The sequence below is a fragment of the Euleptes europaea genome, chromosome 11 (assembly GCF_029931775.1).
Source record: "Euleptes europaea isolate rEulEur1 chromosome 11, rEulEur1.hap1, whole genome shotgun sequence".
In the NCBI taxonomy this organism is placed as follows: Eukaryota; Metazoa; Chordata; class Lepidosauria; order Squamata; family Sphaerodactylidae; genus Euleptes; species Euleptes europaea.
In genome coordinates this window covers 56,088,626-56,108,631 of record NC_079322.1, presented here as the reverse complement: position 1 = coordinate 56,108,631, position 20,006 = coordinate 56,088,626, and the positions used below count along the sequence as shown (strand labels likewise).

The 20,006-nt window shown below is 43.1% G+C and overlaps 1 protein-coding gene across 7 annotated transcripts in view; it reads right to left on the bottom strand.

The window, feature by feature from the left end:
* The window catches only part of CACNB2 (calcium voltage-gated channel auxiliary subunit beta 2), a 153,425-nt gene that overhangs the window by 66,298 nt on the left and 67,121 nt on the right, over positions 1-20,006 (bottom strand). The window contains exon 1 of one of the 7 annotated variants that reach the window (XM_056857016.1): positions 6,957-7,064. The exons of the other annotated variants lie outside the window; for them this stretch is intronic. Within the exon in view, the coding sequence (XP_056712994.1) occupies positions 6,957-6,989 (33 nt within the window). The 5' untranslated portion in view covers positions 6,990-7,064. Of the gene's footprint in view, positions 1-6,956; positions 7,065-20,006 lie in introns of those variants that run through there. 7 annotated transcript variants of the gene reach the window in all.

The following is a 20,006-nucleotide window of genomic DNA, read 5'->3' as shown; positions in this document are numbered from 1 at the left end:
CCAAACCCCGCCCTCCTCAGGCTCCACCTCAAAAACCTCCCGCCGGTGGCAAAGAGACACCTGGCAACCCTAGTCTCCCATCATGCTGCATTTCAATTACACTGATGGACCCTTACCACTACATTTTGAGAAAGCTCTGGTTCCTGCCTCAACGGGAGCCATGTTTGCTGCCTGCGGCGGGAGGGGCGCGAGGAGCGCGAGGAGCCGGAGACAAAATGGTCAGCCGGCCGACATCTAGGTCTGAAAGAGTTATGCGGCTAGTTCGCCACTTGGTTTTAACATGTTTATCAAATAATATTACCTTTATAGCACAACATGTACCTGGCTTAGACAACTGCTTAGCAGATGCGTTGTCTCGTTTGCAGCTGGAAAAATTCTGTCGTTTGGCACCGGAGGCAGACCAGCTTCCGCTACCCTATCCGGAGGAGTTGTGGGCTCTTGGGGACAGGGTATTATGTCCGGCATTCGTAATTCAATTTCCCCGGTTAAAGTCCGAGCATATGACAGAGTCATGACACAATTCCAGGGTTTTTTGCAACGTGCAGGGAGACCCAGCACAAGGTCAATCACAGAAACATTGACACTTCAATATCTAGCCCAGCTAAAAGACTCGGGATACACTGCCAGGACCATTGGAGTTGAAGTGGCAGCCATATCATTCTTTTCCAAAGCCCACGGGTTTCCCGACCCTTGCAGGTCATTCCGGGCGAGGCGGGCCGTGAGGGGCTGGAAGCGAAACCCACCAGCCGCTGGAGATGACAGGAGGCCTGTTACTTTATTCATGCTGGCCGAGATTAACTCCTGTCTCCCCTCGACATGCAGGTCACCTTTGTTCGAGGCAGCATTGTCCATCGCCTTCTTCGGGGCTCTCAAGGTTGGTAAATTGGTGGCACAATCCCGCTACGATGAGTCCGGGAGGGCACTTAGATTGGGGGATGCTCGTATTTCCTCCAAGGCATTAACGCTGGTAATAAGGAGGTCCAAAACGGACCAATGTGGAAAAGGGGCATCGTTTCAGCTACATGCCACAGGTAAAAAGGGGCCGTGCCCATGCAGGGCATTGGGGAAGTTTTTAAGAATATGCCAAAAAGGCGAAGGGTACTTATTTATCCACGCAGTCCGCACACCATTTACGAGATACCAGATTGTCAGTGTGTTCCGAGCCACAATCAGCAGGATGGGGTTCCCTGCATCGGAATATGGGGGGACACTCCTTCCGCATAGGAGCGGCCATGATGGCAGCCAGGGCAGGCCTGGCAACGGAACGGATACAAGCCATTGGTCAATGGCGTTCAGCCGCATTCAAAAACTATGTCTGGCCTGACCGGGTTTTCTTTTAATTGTGCTTATGAGTTTCAGGACATTTTCGAACGGTGTGGATTGTGGGCCACAGCATCGTTTTTTGGAATGGAAGGTATGCCACGGCAGCCAGATGGGGACGGCATTTGGGCCTGGAGCGAGCTGTCCAGATTTATTGGCTGGGCCAACGGGGCATGCATATGGCATTCATTAATGCCGGTGAGGTGGCAGTTGTTGAAGGAGCACGGGGCCCCTCACGCTTTGGTTTTCCTTTGCAGCACACGGGGAAAAGATCTGGAAAAGGAAGCCTGCCGGGACTTGGCAGCTTTGTCAGCGGCATGTCCGGGCATGGTAATCTTTTGGTCTGATTTACTCAAAAGGAGGTCTTGGAGAGGTGCCCGCAACATCAGGCGCATATATGTGGCAAGGAGGAAGGTCACCAACGCAATTGGCAGAGAAGTGGTCAGATTGGGGGGGAACAGTAATACGTCAATGGGACATTTTTTTCCGCATGGCAGCATTATACCATTGGGACGGTGTGCACCTCACCAGCTGGGGCAAGGATCTTTGGCTCCAGAGCATTAGAAGGGGCTTGATGAATTGGCTTCAGCTGTGAGAAGTGGCGGAAGCTGCACTGGCCTGTGAGTAAAGGGGCCCAGCGCTGCTTTTTGGCGGATAGGCATGGAGATGTGTCAGTTCGGAAGGAAAAGCAAACTGGAGGGGTCGCTTTCCTAACTTTGGGAATCCCAATATGGGGTGCTGGGAGAGGCTTAAAGGATACGCCCTGGCTGAAGGGCAGGCCGTCTGCCTCTTCCCAAACGGCGGTCGAAAACACCCAGTGGCAATCGTCCTGGTGACTTCTGGGCCCACCGTTCCGGTTGCTCACAGCAGGACCGCTGTGGGTGGGTTGGCACAGCAGGCCGCATTGGGGACGGCCTGGGCACCTGACACATCGTACATGCTGCGCCACGGGGGTCGCAGCTGTTGCCAATTCCAAGTTGTGGCCGATTACATTCCAATTCCATTTCTATCTTCATAACTGTTTTGAAAGTTGTTGTTTAATAAAAATAAGTTGTAATAAATGGCCAATCAAGAAATTTATTACTTAACGATAGTGCGCCGGCATTCCCTCCCATTTAGCCCTGGGTCAGCAACCTGAAGCACTCATAGGTCTGTTCATTCCCATGTATTTAATATAGTACTGACATGCAGATTTAATTTGCCCAGGGCTACTATCAGTGCTCAATAACAGCATTCAGCGGCAATTCTAGGAATACTTACTAGGAATTAAGTTCCTTCAGATATATTTGAGTAAACATATTTATGATTTGTTTGTAAGTCCACTAGATTGTGAATCATCTACTGCTACTTTTACTTTTGTATGCTCAATACACAGACCCTCACTTACTTGCAAACACACACAATAAAGCTATTTTCAGAAGTATTCTCTAGCAGGCAATTAACTGGTTTTTTTTGGGGGGGGGCTTAGATATATACCAAGATGAACAATGGGAAGTCATTCCAAGATTTCAAGCCTAGACATTTATAGATTTCTGCCTCAGGAAAAAGGGGAATGGTACTACTAAAACTGAGGTACTTCATTTATTAGCCTAAAGGAACAATTCTGAACTATAACATACTGTAGATCAACTGAATTAATCTGTACTGTAGATTACTACTGCAGAAGCACATAGATAATTTAATTTTTCATTTTCTTGTTTATAAACAAGTTATTTCAGTCATTATCAATTTTCTGTCATACAGCATAAGCCTCTGAGTGGAAGACTAATAATCAGGATATAAAGAACTGCTTTAGGCATAATCAAGGGTGGGGGGACATACCCAGTAGATTAAAACAAAACCTATTTCTTTGAACAGCAGGCTGCCATGCCTTATTTCAGTCTGCTTTTGGAAGTCCTTTGGCTCAGGAGGGGTTTGACATGTTGGGCAGTTGTTTTAAAAATGCCTACCCATTATGTGATACCTGATGAATCTGTTAGAGCAGGTCTATCTGACAATGCTGTTTCAGTCTCAAACTTTATCAGTGTATTTGTATAGATATTTATACTCTTGTTTCTCTCCCCAGTTGGTACCTAAAGCATCTTACAAAATCATTCTCTCTTCTTGCATTTTAGTCTCACAACAGCAGCCCTGTAAAGTAGGTAAGGTTGAGAGAGAGGAGCCAGCATGGTATAGTGGTTAAGAGCGGTGGTTTGGAGAGGTGGACTCTAATCTGGAGAACTGGATTTGATTCCCCACTCTTACACATGAGCGGCGGACACTAATCTGGTGAACTGGGTTGGTTTCCTCACTCCTACACATGAAGCCAGCTGGTGACCTTGGGCTAGTCTCTCTTAGAGCTCTCTTTCAGCTCTTTTAGAGCTCTCTGAGCCCCACCTACCTCACGAGGTGTCTGTTGTGAGGAGGGGAAGGGAAGGTGATTGTAAGCCAGTTTGATTCTTCCTTCTAACTGGACCAAGGTCACCAAGGGAGCTTCCGTGGCAGCAGAGGGATTCAAATCTGGGTCTCTCAGATCTTAGTTCAGTATTCTAACCTTGAAACCACATTGGTTACATTACACCTTGTGGCCATTTTGTGGGTTGAACCAATTCAATTGGCTCTATGCTCTCTGAAAAGGCCTTTGGGATACTATGAATGCTGGCGGTTGCCAAACAGAATAGCATTGTTCCACACTGGGATACAGGACTGACATTCTGGGTTGGCTCCTAATGCCTATAACCAGTTCTAGTTGACACAAATGTCATCCACAAGGCCAGACTTCTTCCAGAATCATACTGGGAGGAAGGTGTGGCCTTACTAGTTTCTGAGTCCTTAAATATGGCAGCTACCCTGCATTATTTATTTAGTTCATATTTTTAATCAGTCTCTTTCTTCTAATGTTTTCCCTGAACTCTTGATCTTTCAGTTACAAAGCATTTCTCTTTTTCTTTTCCCCTCTTCTCTTTCTAGTCTGGATATCTCATGTTCATGCTATGTTCTCTGCATACAGATAGAACTGTTTGAAAAGTTCATATTAAAGTATCTTTTCATCCCTTCACTATTTCTGTTGATGTTCTTCTGTTGATGATAGGGCCTCTACTCAATAATGTTTAAGTTCTTTCTTCTGGAATTTCCTATCATTTCTGTGCTGACAGTTTACAATTTTGTATGTTTCTTCCCACACAGTCTCTTCTATTCTGTCTAATATCTCCATTAGTCTATTATGTCTTGGGCAACTGTTATCTCAAAAAAAAAATCCTTCATCTTTCACACATCCTCTTTCTTTTCCCCTTCAGTTAACCTTGATGGTGTTTCCTCCTTCCAAGCACAGAATGTAAGAGTTACTTTCTCTTCTGCTCAACCTTTACCTTCCCATATTCATGCTCTTGTCAAATCTTGCAACATTTGTCATTTTTTAATATAAATTTCATTTCTTTCTTTCTCCTGGCACTACCAAAACTCTTGTTAATTGATGGCTCATTCAGAAATATTTGGTTGCATCCTACAGATGTTCCACCAGCAGAAATGAATGTTTGCTTGACCTTCCCCTTTTCCAGCAGCTACCAGGGACCAGCAAAAGGGCACTGACAAGGGTCAGTGAGCTCAGCAGGCAAAAAAAAAAATCCATGTGAGTCAAGGGGTTGCAGTGAGCAAACGAATCAGGCAAGATCACCCCTCCTCCCACTTCTGTTAGTTGAAGGTCCAAAGAACACACCACATTCCATTCTCACAGACAGGTTTATGGAGGGTAGGTTCATTAGCACAATGAGTAATTGGAACTTTCATGTTCAGACAAAAAGGGGACAACCTTGGTCTCATGCCCTGCTTGTAGGCCTCCAGTGGCCATCTAGTGGGCCACTGTATGAAGCAGGATGCTGGACTAGATGGACCACTGGACTGATCCAACACAGATGCTCATTTAATGTAAGCCATTATACCCATGGAAATGGAGGTGAAGGATGCCATCTTTAGAGCTTTTTAGGAGGTTTTGCAAAACCACTTTATTTACTAAGGCTTTTAACAAGGTGTAGACTATAGGTATTTTTGGAGGGAAGGGGAACCATAGAGTTGGAAGAGGACATAGAGGCCATCTACTCCAACCCGCAGCTCAATGCAGGATCAGCCTAAAGCATCCCAGCTGCTGCAAGGCTGTCAGTGAGGGGGAGCTCACCACTTCCATAGGTATTACTTGGAAAGGTAACTTGGGGTTTTATTGTACTCTGTATGTTTTAAAATTTGGAATTTTAAGCCACCTTGACCCACAAAGGAAAGATAGGGTATAAATAATTACACGATGGGTGTTACAGGGCACACCAAGTGTTCCTTCCAGTGATGGGTACTGTGTTCACTTGGTTCCATCATTTGATGTGTTCTGTGTATGGACTGGAGGTAGGGTTGCCAACTGCCAGGTAGTAGCAGGAGATCTCCTGCTAATTTAACGGATCTCCAGCCAATAGAGATCAGATTGCCTAGAGAAAAATGGCCGCTTTGGCAATTGAACTCTATGGCATTGAAGTCTCTCCCCTCCACAAACCCCACCCTCCTCAGGCTCCACCCCAAAAATCTCCTGCCGGTGGCGAAGAGGAACCTGGCAAACCTAACTGGAGGGCCCTGGATCAGAAGGGCATTGCCACCTCAGCATGTGCCAGAATGTTGTCTCTGCTAGCCTGTTACAGGGCATCAGAGGCATTATACTCCATGATTAGTGATTTACACCAGGGTGGCTATGGATTCTGATGCAGTTACTATTTTCTCTGCACCTTTCCAGGGGTTGTTTTTTCTGTCACAGATCTCCCCACAGCAGAGTGGGAATAGGATATTGACTAGTAACTAACATGTGAAAGAGTTATGAACTATTTCAATTAATGAAGTCTTCCATTCTCTAAAGTTTAAGAAGCTCAAGTTGAAAGTTTAGAAGAAGTGCTAGTTCTTTCAGAAACTGATCCTCAGAGAAATAAATCTGAGTTTGCAAGTACTGAGATAGCCTGGTTTTCTAGGATATATTATTTACTTAAAAGGATGATATAAATAAAACAAATCATGTGAGGTCATGATTTTTGCCCATAGTTACTATAATATCTGCTGCATGTTATTATAATATACTATTGGGAAGTTTAAAATTACTAAAAAGTCAACGGAACATGCAAACATATTGCTACCGCTTTTATCATATTATTGAGCTTTTTATTTTTTTAATTTTGTCTCTAAAAATATGACTTCTTTAGGTTCTGCATGGTATTACTGAACTACATGGAATTGTACGCCCCCATAATAAAAATCCTTTTTACTGAACAGTTGTACTTTTTTATTTTCCCAACTATTGAAAACTAACATATTCTTAAGTATCTTGGGATGCAGCGGCTCATAATCTCGTTTATAACAATGGTTATATTTATAATTCTGTTTTGAATAAAACTAAAGCATTTATACTGTGAAAAATCATAAATATACCAATAGTAAATTTTGAGCTATATTATTCATTAAATATATTGTGTTTATGCAGTTATAAGGTAAATTTAAGTTCAACATGAAAAGTCTGTATGTTTTCCATCACAGTCCGTCCCCCCCTGGAAAAAATTATTCGGTCATCTATCACTTCAAAATATCTAGAATTGTACATCTGTCCCCCCAAACCCATCTATACAATTATAACTTACCTTTTCATAATCTTCACTGTCATAAAGATACATATCTTTGTATACAGGATCTTAATGTTCTTCCCCAGCGTTTCCATACATTCTTGAAAACAATGTTCAATTCTCAGTATTAGCTAAAAGTTCCCCATCTTCGCAGTACTCTTTCTACAGCTGGTTTAGAGACCTTCAGTACTTGTTCCCACACTCAAAATGTTCTTTAAATATTGCTCTCCAGCACAAAAACAAAATGTCTTGCTGTAGACAGCTAAAGAAATAATGGTTTGGCAAGCTGCACCAGTCAAAAAATTCCACAAAGAAGGAGAGGCAGACACAAGGATGTGTTATCTTAATCCATTTCTATAGATAGAAGCATACACTTAGAAGCGTACTGTGTTGGATATTTCAAGTTCCACATTAATCACATGTTGCCTGCCTTGCAGTGATTGGCTGTAAGTATGGGACTGCACTTGAAAAGCAACAAGAATATTCAACAATCAGTTCTAGTAGCTAAGAGTAATCACTCAGTATTACATTCTACACACCTTCTGGGAACACAACATGCTAAATTTATAATACAAGAAACACCTATATGGCCAAACAGAACTCCATAGCAGCCATATACCAAGAACTAGGTAGCTAGTTCAAATCTATCCCTATTTATTTAAATATGGTTAGGAATGGGATATAAGATTAAAATCTTGTGCAGGGAAGGTGGACAGCCAGTGGCTAACAACTGGAAGCAATCTGAAGGAGTGGTGACATGGCAGGGGCATGCTGGCACAACAATGTGACATCACTTCCAGGGAAAACCTGGAAGTGACATGTTTAAGGAATTGCCAGAAACTCCATGGTAAAATTACAGAGTTCCTGGCAATTCCTAGAGAAGAATGATATCACTCATGGGTTTTCCCTGGAAGTGGCATCATGCCAGCATGCTGTGATTTTTTCCCCTTCATATTTCTCCCACCAGCTGACTGAGCAATGATGGAAACAGGGATTGGCAGTGGAAGATCTCCTGCCATGGCAGGAGATCAGGAAACCCTAGAGGCTATAGAAATAATGAAGTTATGCCCGGAGGCAGTTTTGGAGTGGATGTGTGCTAATAGTTTAATCCCAATAAGATGGAAGTGAATAGAAGGGTTGACCCAGGACTTCAAGGTGTCACCCGTTCCGGATGGGGTTGTACTTCCCTTGAAGGAACAGGTCTGGTTTGGAGATGGCTCTTGGTCCTAGCCCTATTGCTGGATAGCCAGGAATGCCTTTGCCAGCTTCAACTGGTTAGCCAGCTGTGGCCTTTGCTGAGCAGAAAATATCTGACCAATATGGTGTGTGTCCTGGTTACATCTGTATTAGATTACTACAATGTGCTCTATGTGGGGCTGCCCTTGAAAAGCGTTCAGAATCTTCAACTGGAGTTCAATGCTGCAGACAGGATGCTGACTGAGTGGGTTTGGGGGGACTAGGGATGTGTATTTGGGAATATGCAAACTGAAAAAATATCTTCCAAATACCTTCCTGGTATTTTCAGCTGAATACACACCAGAAAATCCCCCCACGCAGATGGTTATTCTAATCCCGAAAAACCCAAAAATTCAGGGGTTTTCAGGATTATTCAAGAATGCTGAATAACTGCAGTTAAAGGGCTTCACCGTTGCCCTTTTCATGCCTTTGGAGGTTTCCAGGACAACAGGAGAGAAAGAAGATTAGGCATTTCTCTTAGGCAAACAGGAGAGCATGATAGGGGGAGCTGAATGGGGGAAAGTAAAGGAGGATTGTGGCTTTCCTCCCGCCTGTGCAGAGACCTGCTCCACAGCCACCTTCCACCTCCCTGCCTCTGGCTGGGGTGGTGCAATGAAGAGACCCCGCAAGGCCCTCTCCATTGAGGCTGCTGCTGGAATGCCTGTCTGGGCAGGGGTCTGCTGCTCAAGCTGCTCCTCCTCCAGCTATTGTTGAGACTCAGCAGGAGGAGGAGGAGCAGCCTGTGCTGTCTTTTGGGGTGAGCTTTGGGGACAAGAGTGTTCCAGCTCTGGAGCTCACCCTAAGGAACCAGAGGCTGCTGGAGGAGCTACAGGAGAGACTGGGTACGCCAGCCCAAGAAAAGACAGGAGGGGAAGCCAGAGGTGGCTCAAGGTGCTCAATGGATTGCGGACCCGAACCTCCAGTTCCTCAGCACTCCGATTGGGCTGCTCTTTCTACGGGTCTTCAGGAGCTCTTTCCCAAAGGAAAGCCTTAAGAAGAGTTGGTTTTTATATGCCGACTTTCTCCACCTTTTAAGGAGAATCAAACTGGCTTACAATCTCCTTCCCTTCCTCTCCCCACAACAGACACCTTGTGAGGTAGGTGAGGCTGAGAGAGTTCAGAACTGTGACTAGCCCAGGGTCACCCAGCAGGCTTCATGTGAAGGAGCAGGGAAACAAACCTGTTTCACCAGATTAGAGTCCACCGCTCAGGGAGGAGTGGGGAATCAACCCCGGTTCCCCCAATTAGAGTCCACCGCTCTTAACCACACCACCACATTTGCTCTCAAGGCAAGATGCTGTTTCTTGCCAAGCCTTAGAAGTGAACTAACAACAGATGAAACATGCCCCAACATTATACGAATCACTGAGAAATGTAAGACAGTGCTATGATTGTCAGACTGAGCCACCTTCGTCCCATATGCACCACATTTCTTTAAAACAGACATTTTGGACAAAGAGAAATAATTTATCTACATTGTATCTCTACGGAGGCAAGGGGAAAACTTTGCAAAGATACATTGCAAAGATCACACTAAAGATTATGAACACAGCCACTTTGCCAATGCATTTCAATGGAGGAGGATGGGGCAACCCCTTCCAGACCCCACAACTCCGGACCCCCTGACCCAATCTTCACCAAACCTGGAGGTTCTTGCAAGGAGAGTCCCTTCCTGCTACCCTGAAAATATGGGACCTCTACCTGCAAAAAATGCCCCCCAGGAGTCGCGAAAAGCCGCAAAATGAGTTTAATGGGTTTAAATGGCCAAATTTTTCAGGAATCCCGAATTTAAAGCCGAATTCCCATCTATACCGGTATAGGGGAATTCGGCATTCGGGTTTCCCTGAAAAAAAGGCCAATTAAACCCAAACCTGAATTTTCCTGAATTTTCCCCCAACAACCTTAGATCCTAGGGTTGCCAATCTCCAGGTAGTAGCAGGAGATCTATTACAACTGATCTCCAGCTGATAGAGATCCGTTCCCCTGGAGAAAATGGCCATTTTGGCAATTGGACTCTATGGTGTGGAAGTCCCTCCCCTCCCCAAACCCCACCCTACTCAGACTCCACCCCAAAAATGTCCTGCTGGTGGCAAAGAGGGACCTGGCAACCCTAGAGGATCCTGTCTCCATGGCAACAAAGAGAGGACTGAGGGAAGGGTACTCTCTCCACCTCTGTCACATGCCAGTTTGGGTGGGATGATGCCAGCATGCACCGGAGAACAGGAGCATTCCGATAGACTTGGAAAGAGATGGAAATCTTGAGAAAATTCACCTCTGCAGCTGGCCTGTGCATGCTCTGTCCCATATACCTATTTCTGCTTACAGCAGCAGTAGCAGACACCCTGTGAGGTAGGTGGGTCTGAGAGAGTATAACTGGCTCAAGATCACCCAGCTGGCTTCATATATAGGAGTGGGGAAACCAACCCGGTTCACCAGATTAGCATTCACCGCTCATGTGGAGGAGTGGGGAATCAAACCCAGTTCTTCAGATCAGAGTCCACCAAACCACAGCTCTTAACCACTACACCAAGCTATAGAAATGTTAGAAGTTGTCTACACCAAGCTGTGGAAATGTTAAAAGTTGTCTACACCAAGCTGTGGAAATGTTAAAAGTTGTCTTTCTGAATTTTTTAATTCAGGAAAAAGTTTGTGACATTAGGTATTTGTAAAATGCAGGACTAGGTACACAGGAATATACATTCCCAGTATAAAGTGGCGCTATCACATTCTGCACATTTCATATTTTTTCTGCCTCCCTGTGTCCTTTGCATAAACTTCTGATTTTTCGTGCTTACTCTATCGCTCTTTACCTCTTTGTGCCTAACCTTTTTGCCCTCAATGCATTAAAGCAATACTTTTGTATTTGTTTTGTGCTGCTGCTATTTTTGTACAGATAAAGTGGCACTCAGAATCCAGACATGAAAGACCACTTAAGTCACTTGCTCAGTCCAGCTAGGACATACATATCTGAGAACAAGCTCCCACACATGTGTCCATAGCTGAGTGTAACACATGTGGTTTCTAATCGGATCTAGCAGCAAGGGCTGTGCTTATGTAGATCTGGCCACATAATGAGTGGCAGCAACAAGCATTTGGTTGGGAAGAGAAGCAGATGGCTGGATTGGAGTGGCCATGTTTGTACTCTGTCATAGAAATATTTAATCTTAATTACTTAAATTAATTATTTTTACTCAAGGTTCATTTATGTTAAACATCAGAATACCCGCTGCTGAAATTATATCAGAGAGTTTTGTGGTCATGTAATCTGACTTCTAATAGATATCAACAAAAACATAGCTATTGTGCAGCACATGTATGATAATATTTAAGAATTAAAATGTACATATTCGTTATATTTTCAGAAGAACATGAAGGATCCCTTCATTTTAAAAGTGGTGTCTAAGTACATATCAAATAGAAAACCAAACTACAGTCTATTTTTACTATTATATTAGTGCAAATGGGGTAAACCCCATTTAATAGACCTGAGCAGGATTCTGGATAGATTTGCTCAGGCTTGCTCTCTAGGTGTACATTTATTCTAGCCTCTGAAAACATGCATTACAGTGGCTTCATTAACAGTTAACAATAACTGCTACTGTAAGTATAGTAAAAAAGTGGCATTAGGGATTAACTACAATAACAATCTCAATATCAGCATATCAGCTAATAAAATTAAAACATATCAATGTTCATAAGAAAAGCAAATGTTAATGCATTTTTTCTCAAATACAAAGCACACTCACTATTTTTTTAATCAAACGTTGTATATGGATTAGCAGAATGTTTTACTATAGAAGTTCCCGACCGTAGCTACAGTGAACTGCACATTGTGCACAATATAAATAACTTTAAATGTGTTTTTTAATACAGTGCCTTTGGGTAAACCAAAAGAAAACAATACAGTAGCTATCATTCTCAAGGTTGGACATTGTGGTCTCTATGACCTTTTTGTGTGTGCTACTGAAGGATCCCACTTTTCTATTTTCTACTACAAGTGGAATCAAAAAAGTGGTACCACACAGTTCCATATAGCGCTATATCTGCACAAAAATCTATCCTCACTAGCAAGATCCTGCTATATGTCTACTAGGACAGTGATTTTCAGACTTTCATATTTTATGTCCCATCAATTACTCTATCAAAGAAACTGGATCCCACCACGATAGAATCAAAAAGCCCACTTTTTCCAGGAAGGACGTTGATATGTTTACAGGCATATATTACAGGAACTATATACGTATCATTTATAGTAAATTTTAAAGACATTAAAAAACTGCAAAAGCACAATGGATAATCCCTGGCAGGTAGGGTCAGTAGGAAACAGTACATTAAAGACACCTGCTGGTGGGCAGGTGGAACAGAGAATTTAGGAGAAAGACTGAGTGTTACTACTAGCATGCCAAAGGTCACAAAGCATGATTCCTTGCATGGAGGGTTGGCAGCAAACAGCATGTCACAATTGCAGGTGGACATGGGGATTGAAAGGGATGAAAACCCTGCACTCACCCAGACTACTTCTGCATCCCACAGGTGGTATGCATATCACTGGCTAAGAACCACAGTATCAGGAAGAAACTCTCAGCCAGCCAAGCCAGGGTTCAGATTATCTCTGAAATTTTCTTTCTGTTCCTTTATTTACAGACCCTACTAACTTGGATCCTGTGGCTAATTTTCATTACCTGAATCACACCATAGGCCTCTGACTCCCCTATCATGCTGTTCTTGGGGGTCCCCTGTTCACCAGGAGGAGCATTTTGGAAAGTGTTTCAGGCTGCAGTGGCAAAGGGGTGATGAGGAAATCTTGTTCTGCTTATGGAAATGCTTTCCATTAGTGAAGATTTACTGTGGGATCAAAGGCACTGGCCAGTTCTCTTGAAGCACTCATGAATGGCTAATTATTAATTCTAGTTCACCTAGAGTTATTGGGGGGAGGTTGAGCAAGCGTGACCGCCCTTTTAAAAAGTATTACAAAATAACACTGACAAAAATAAAGTAAAATAGCATAGGTCCTTGGATGGCTAGAAGTAGTCTTCAAGTAGGTACACCCCTAACAGGGACAAAACCTAATAATTTAGAACTGATTCTTGCACGAATCGGTTGCCAATAACCCTGAGAACCATCAAAAACACTAACTGTCCACATGGACACTCTGAAACTACAAGTACATTTTAAGTTTTAAAAAGATACACCATAACTTAGGCCTTTTAAAAAATGCAGAACAACAACATAGAAGACAATGGAATACAACAGGTTGACAATATCATTGTCTAGATGTTCCAATAAACCTAAACTAACAAACCACCGCAGGACTTTAAACAGCTAGTGTGGCACAGTCTCCTTAACAAATCCAACGCATTAATCTTTCAGCTGGGTTTTTTTTTTTTTAAATGATAGTTTTAACACAGTTAAATATATCAAACTAAATATATTGTTTAATGTCTATTTGAATGAGGAATGCCAGGTACTTAACTTTTGTACTTACAAATTTCTGTTACTAGATAGAATGGTTTTCTGCCCACTTTATTCCCTAAAGCCCAAACGTGATGCCCATGGCATCTGCTGACACCTTTCTTGGCACCCACCAAGTGATTTTAGAAAGTGGGCAGGGCCCAGCAAAGCTTCTGATTGGCCACTGAAATTTGGTTGTCTGTGCAGATTTTCCAAACACTGCTTTGGCAGCAGCTGCCACCACAAAACAAAAATCTTAACTGTGTGACTGAAGGTAAGCAGCAGCAGTCGTTTTGTGCCTGGCTCCACCTCCCAAGGCAGCCATTTTGTAGCTGCACCCACCACACTGTGTCAGAATTCTAAAGGTGCCCCCAGACTCAAAACATTTGGGGACCCCTATTCCAGAGTTTAAATAACATTGTTTTCTAGCACTGGGTGGTTTAACTCTAGAAACAGATAACTTCCTATCTTATCAGTCACAGCAATTGCCAGACATATATTTTGATTTTTCCAAGCATTTCTGGGCTCTTTTCCTTTCTGTTCTTTATTAACTTGGTTTTGAGTATGCCTGTTCTACTAACTCAGATTCCTCTAGTGACTGGAATCCCCAATTGCTTGAGTGAAATAAAAATCTGACTCAAAATTATACTTTGCATAAATACATTCCTCCTTTTGTTCCTACCTCTACATCAACACCTACTGAGTGTGACATGTTGGTGCAACTTTACAAGAATAGTTTCCTTCACAGAACACAGGCCGTGACAGCTGTTGAACACCATTTTCCCATTGCTTTATTTTCCCCTGTTATTACTTTATGCATTTTTAATCACTCAAGGCAACCTCACGTCGCATGCCAAAAACCCTCCTGGTGAGCAGAGTCAAAACAGCAGACACAAAGCTATAGTAATGTTGAGATTCATTATCACAGTTATCAATGGTGGCCATGTGTCCCTTGCAGAAATTCCTTTCCCAGTCCTCTGACTCCTGTTGCAGTCTATAAATCTTTGTGATGTATTGCATATTCTAACATGTGGATCCTATATTCTGCTGTGGACTGCCATTGCTTAACTTTGTTGTAACTTTTTGAACACTATAAGAAGGTTGCAGTATATCAGGAAGTTAATTTTTTTTCCAGTGATACTATCTCAAATTCCTTCTTTAAACAAGTTAAATGCTGAGCCAGGGCCTCCTACTCGCAATGTGGATGAGATGCAAGAAACCTTAAGCAGAATTAAAACCCTCACTACAGGTGTTCCACTTAAGTTTTCACAAGAGCATGAAGAGCACTGTAGATCTAATCCTGAGTACTGTACAACTAAACTATGATTCACATCTCTAATCCAAAGACAATACCAATGAAAGTATGGGTTGTTATAATAAGCCAAACTGTTTGCATTAATATAGTAAATCCAGTGGCCGTGTAAGATGATACAGTAGCTGGCATCAGTCAAACTAAAGTTCACAGGATATTTGCTGTGTGCTTCTAAGTTTTTGCCACCAGAAAATGTCATTGTTATCAAACAGAACCATTTCAGATTCTCTTGGTAAAACACATAATAAAAATGTTCTGATGTAAACTAAAACAAATGATGTAAACTAAAACCAAAATAGTGTGTTCCAGGTGGTAAAAGGCAAATTAACCTGCTCTGACCAGAAAACATTATTAGCAGTTTGTAAGGTGTTCATGATTCATTGTTTACTTCACACTATGAATTTTATGAATTAACTTAAGCATTTGAAATTGCAAAATTAAACTGGACAAAAAAATCAATTACATTGACATCAACAGTATAGCGAAGTCATCCTAAACACAATTACTCCCTTCTCAGCCTACTGACTTTTGCTTTGGATGGCACTGTAAAGGAATGTACTGTAATCTAAGAGGTCCTTTTCCAAGTCTTGCCCCTGCCACAATCTCACTAGACAGACTTAGGCAAGCCTCTCTCTTTTTTCTCAGATTCAAATTCTCCACTGTAATATGTGATAACAATAACAACCTACTTTACAACCCTACTGTAAGGATTACAATAAAATGATGTAAATGAAGTACTCTGAACAATGTAAATACCATGTATCTTCTACCATATATACTCGGGTATAAGCCGACCCGAGTATAAGCCGAGGTGCCTAATTTCACCCCAAAAATGGGAAAAAATTAGGCACCCGCGTATAAGCCGAGGGTGGGAAAGGAGGCCCTTCCCCCCCTCCCCCGCAGGCTTACCTTACCGGGCGCCGCAGGCCGCTCCTGGCCCGGTAAGGTAAGCTATGTTATGAGTAAAACAACTTAGGGGGTTACCGCATTATGTATTCCCAGCGATGTAGTAAGAGTTTGAAAATGTTATAAAAAACATCGCTTTGAAAGGGTTTTTGGATGCCACAGCTAAAAAGTGGTTGGAAGACGTCTTCACTGCTAAAGGGACCAAACAAAGTGTGAACAGTATTTTTTATAACGTTTTCAAACTCTTAATACATCGCTGGGAATACCGAGTGCGGTAACCCCCATAGATGCTAGGTCTCCCCTCACACACACCATCTAAAATCTTAGCCCACCGCTTCATTTAAAGATTTTTTTGTCAATTATTTTTGAAGGTGAGATTCAGTTTGGCTTCAGTTTGGCTTCAGTTTTGAAAGCCAGATGCATATGACCAAACTGTAGAATATCGTTTACCATGCCTCTTTTCCACCCACAACTCCCTGCCACTTCTTTAAAATTCCTATTTTAAGCAGCACAAATCCAGTGAAAGATTTCTGAGGGTGGGGTTTTTTAAAAAACTTTTATAAAAGTTGTATAGCTCTGCAAAGCATTCAATAGTACAGATACAGATCATGCAGATCCTGTAGCGTGTATTTTCCCCCCTCCCCGCCCCCTTACACACACACACACCAGTAAGAAATGCATAGGGAGGCAACTATAGGAAAGGGAAAGCGCCTAGAGAGAAAGGAAAGGGTTAAACTGTCCTTCCCACTCACCCCCCCCCCAAAAAAGCTGCTTTTGGTTTTTAAAAAGGAAAGGAGAGAGGAAAACAGATGCAACAGCGTACCAGGTCTAGTTTAGCCCCAAAGTAAAGCAAGAGGGAAGCCAGTTCCCAAGGAGCTAAACTTTTCTTAGCACTTAACTCTTCCCCGCTCCTTGTGAAAAGGCACCCGAACAAACACACATTTGCTTTGCTGCCTCCTGCATGCACCACAGCAGAGCGCTTCCTTTGGCTTGAGGCAGCCCCCTTCCCTTGAACACACAGAGACCTTTCCGTGACCCTCCAACAGCCAAAACAAACAAAGCCCCGAGCTGGACCGCTCTCCCCCACTCCTCGCACCTCGCCCCTCGCCCGGGCTGCCCTCCTCGTGCCGCTCTGAGGCTTTCCCCCAAGTTCCCCGCGAGCAACCCATCACCTCTGAGGGGGAAAAGCCCACCCAGCCCAGGGACGAAAGGAGAGGGCGAGAAGACTGGCTGCCCGGAGGAGCGCGAGGAGGCACGAGCTCCCCACTGGGGTTTGGGCAGCGAGAGCTGCTGCTGCTCGGAAGCGGGCGGGAAGCGGCGGTGCGCAGCTGGGACGCTGAGGGGATTAGAAAGAGAAGCAGGGGTGGGGGGGGTACTTGCCCAAGTGAGGACGAGGAGGCTGTCCGGCCGCTCGAGCTGGGCTGGAGGAGACGGCTTCCCCGCCACGTTCATTTCCTCCCATGCAGCTAGATTAGTCCTCTCTGAATGGCGAAGGTAGCCAGCCGCGGAGCGGGCATTTAATCCCCCAGCAAAGCGCGCGCGGCACCCCTGAGTAGCCCTCCCTGGCAGCGGCGGCCCCCTCCCTGCACTCAGGAGGCCCCGCAGGCCGCTCCTGGCCAGCAGGAAAGGCGCACGGGCAGGCGGCGGTGGTAAGTTCCCCCCTCCCTTCTAAGTACCGTATTGACCCGCGTATAAGCTGAGTTGGGTTTTCTCAGCCCTTTTTTTGGGCTGAAAAACTCGGCTTATACACGAGTATATACGGTAAGTGAAATTTTCAGCTTGTTTTATTCCCTTTTCCAAAAAATGCTATATATGCCTAGGTCTGCTCTTCTTTTCCATGCATTTACCTAAGGAATAATGTTCTTAGCTGAATAATGTGCACCAGGCATCTGTCACATACGCCAGATGGGTCCCAAGAAAAACTATTACAATTACTTCGCATTGGAATAAAACCTCAACAATGAAACACACTAGTAGCAACTTTATAAAGATTACTTTATTAGCTATCCATTGCATTATACTTCTAGCTAAGATTTGATTAAAATACATATTTTCTGTCTAAATAGAAGTTTCTCTGAAACACTGGTCTGATTCAGTTTCTAGATCAAGCTGTGGTTTAGCTAGAGAAGTTTATTACGGTCAATTAACAATTCACTGTGGAAGGATCTTCTACATTTTTTATTTATGTCTAGTCTAGAAAAAGATCATGGGCTCTGTTTGAATCATGAAACAACTTTTAATTAATCACTAATGCAGACGTAAATCACAAACCAGTATAATAGCACTCGTGGCTGTGATCTTATAGTGGGATTGCTGATCAGATATCTACACATGTATTTTTATCAATTCTATTCATTAACTAAATAATACTTTAATAGTTAGTAGGAAGATGGGAAAAAGAAGGAAAGCAACTTTTTCATAACTAAAAATTAGGTATTTCTTTTACATAGTTACATCTCAAGTGGTAACATGGTAAAAAGTAATAAAAATGGTAAAAATCCTAAATAGGTCTACTCAAAATCTACAGAAGTCTGTCATTGAGGCTTATTATTCCCAGGAAAGTGTTCTTAGATTTGAACTGTTAATCATATAATAACCCTAATGCAGTCTCTATATTAAGGGATGCCCACACTAAAAAAAATCCCGACAACAGACTTGAAGTGAAAGTGGTGATATATGCATCTGAGATGTTTGGCAATGTAGTTTCAAACACACTGGCTCGCACTGAAATACTCCTTTTCTATTGTTTAACTATTAAAAAATTAAGATAAATTCTTTCATAAAAAAAGAAATACTTTGCCTATGTTTTAAAATTTTTCAGGACTGTTCCATGTTAAGGATTCAAGAAACTTTCTTCTGTAGCAGCTATACTAAATTGCAGAGCATGAAGGGTTAAATTTGAATTCCAGCCACGGATATTGATATTCATGTCACGCTCAACCCAGATAGCAAGATCCAGTGGGAATAAAACGATAAACATCTGATTTTGATCACAGACAAATATTTGGATTCCCCCCTTAATACACATTAGGCACTGCCTTTTTCTTGACAGCATACATTTTGTTAAACCTGAGAAAGAAGATGCTTATGCAAATTCCAGAAGCCTCATCGTGAGGACATCCTTGCTCTAAAGCTGGTGAGCCACATAGCTCAGGGACGATGTTACACATGGAACTGCCCATTTATTTGTGGATTTTGGATTGCTGTTTTTGGTTAAATAAACAGCCTTGTGGGGGCGGGTGGAACGCAAACTTTCAGATGCACAAGTTTTCTTAGGCCCTATTTCAAGTACACAGAATCTCAACCCAGATCATAAAATGTGGATGCTGAAAGCTCTATTGACTTCAGAGGCTACAAGCTTGGAATAGTAATCGCCCACCTTCAATACATCAGTGAACAGATGACTTCACTGCTTTAGCCAACTGAGATGATTTACCTCTACAAACAGATTTATACCAGGACATTTGTCTGCCTACACAAAATATTTGCATAACTGTTGAAGTACACTAACAACTTGAAAAATTAAGAAACTCATGTTACCAAGAGAATATTGCTTTCATATGGTTTGTTACAGAAGGTTTTGCTCAGATGAGTGAAGCGGCTGCATCTGTGCATAGCAAGAGAACCCGTCCTGCCCATATGAGGGTCCAAGGCCATGTAGGGGTTTGCATGTGATAACAATTACCTTGATTTGAGCTCAGTGACTGATACATAACCAATGGGGTAACTGCAGAATGGCAGTAATATTCGTACTCTGTACGGTTGCCAACCTCCAGGTACTAGCTGGAGATCTCCCACTATTACAACTGATCTCCAGCCAAAAGAGATCAGTTCACCTGGAAAAAATGGCCGCCTTGGCAATTGGACTCTATGGCATTGAAGTACCTCCCCTCTCCAAACCCCACCCTCCTCAGGCTCTGCCCCAAAAACCTCCCACCAGTGGCGAAGAGGGACCTGGCAAGCCTAGTACTCTGCCTAGCTTCCAACAGTAACCGAGCTGCGACATTCTGTACCAACTGAAACCTGCAAGATGACTTCAAAGGCAGACCCATATAAAGTGCATATAAAGTACAGTGTAGTTGTTTTTATTTTTCAGCATCGTAAATCTCTTTGTCTCTTTCAAGCCACATGATCATATCCAAAAGAGATACCATGATACCTAT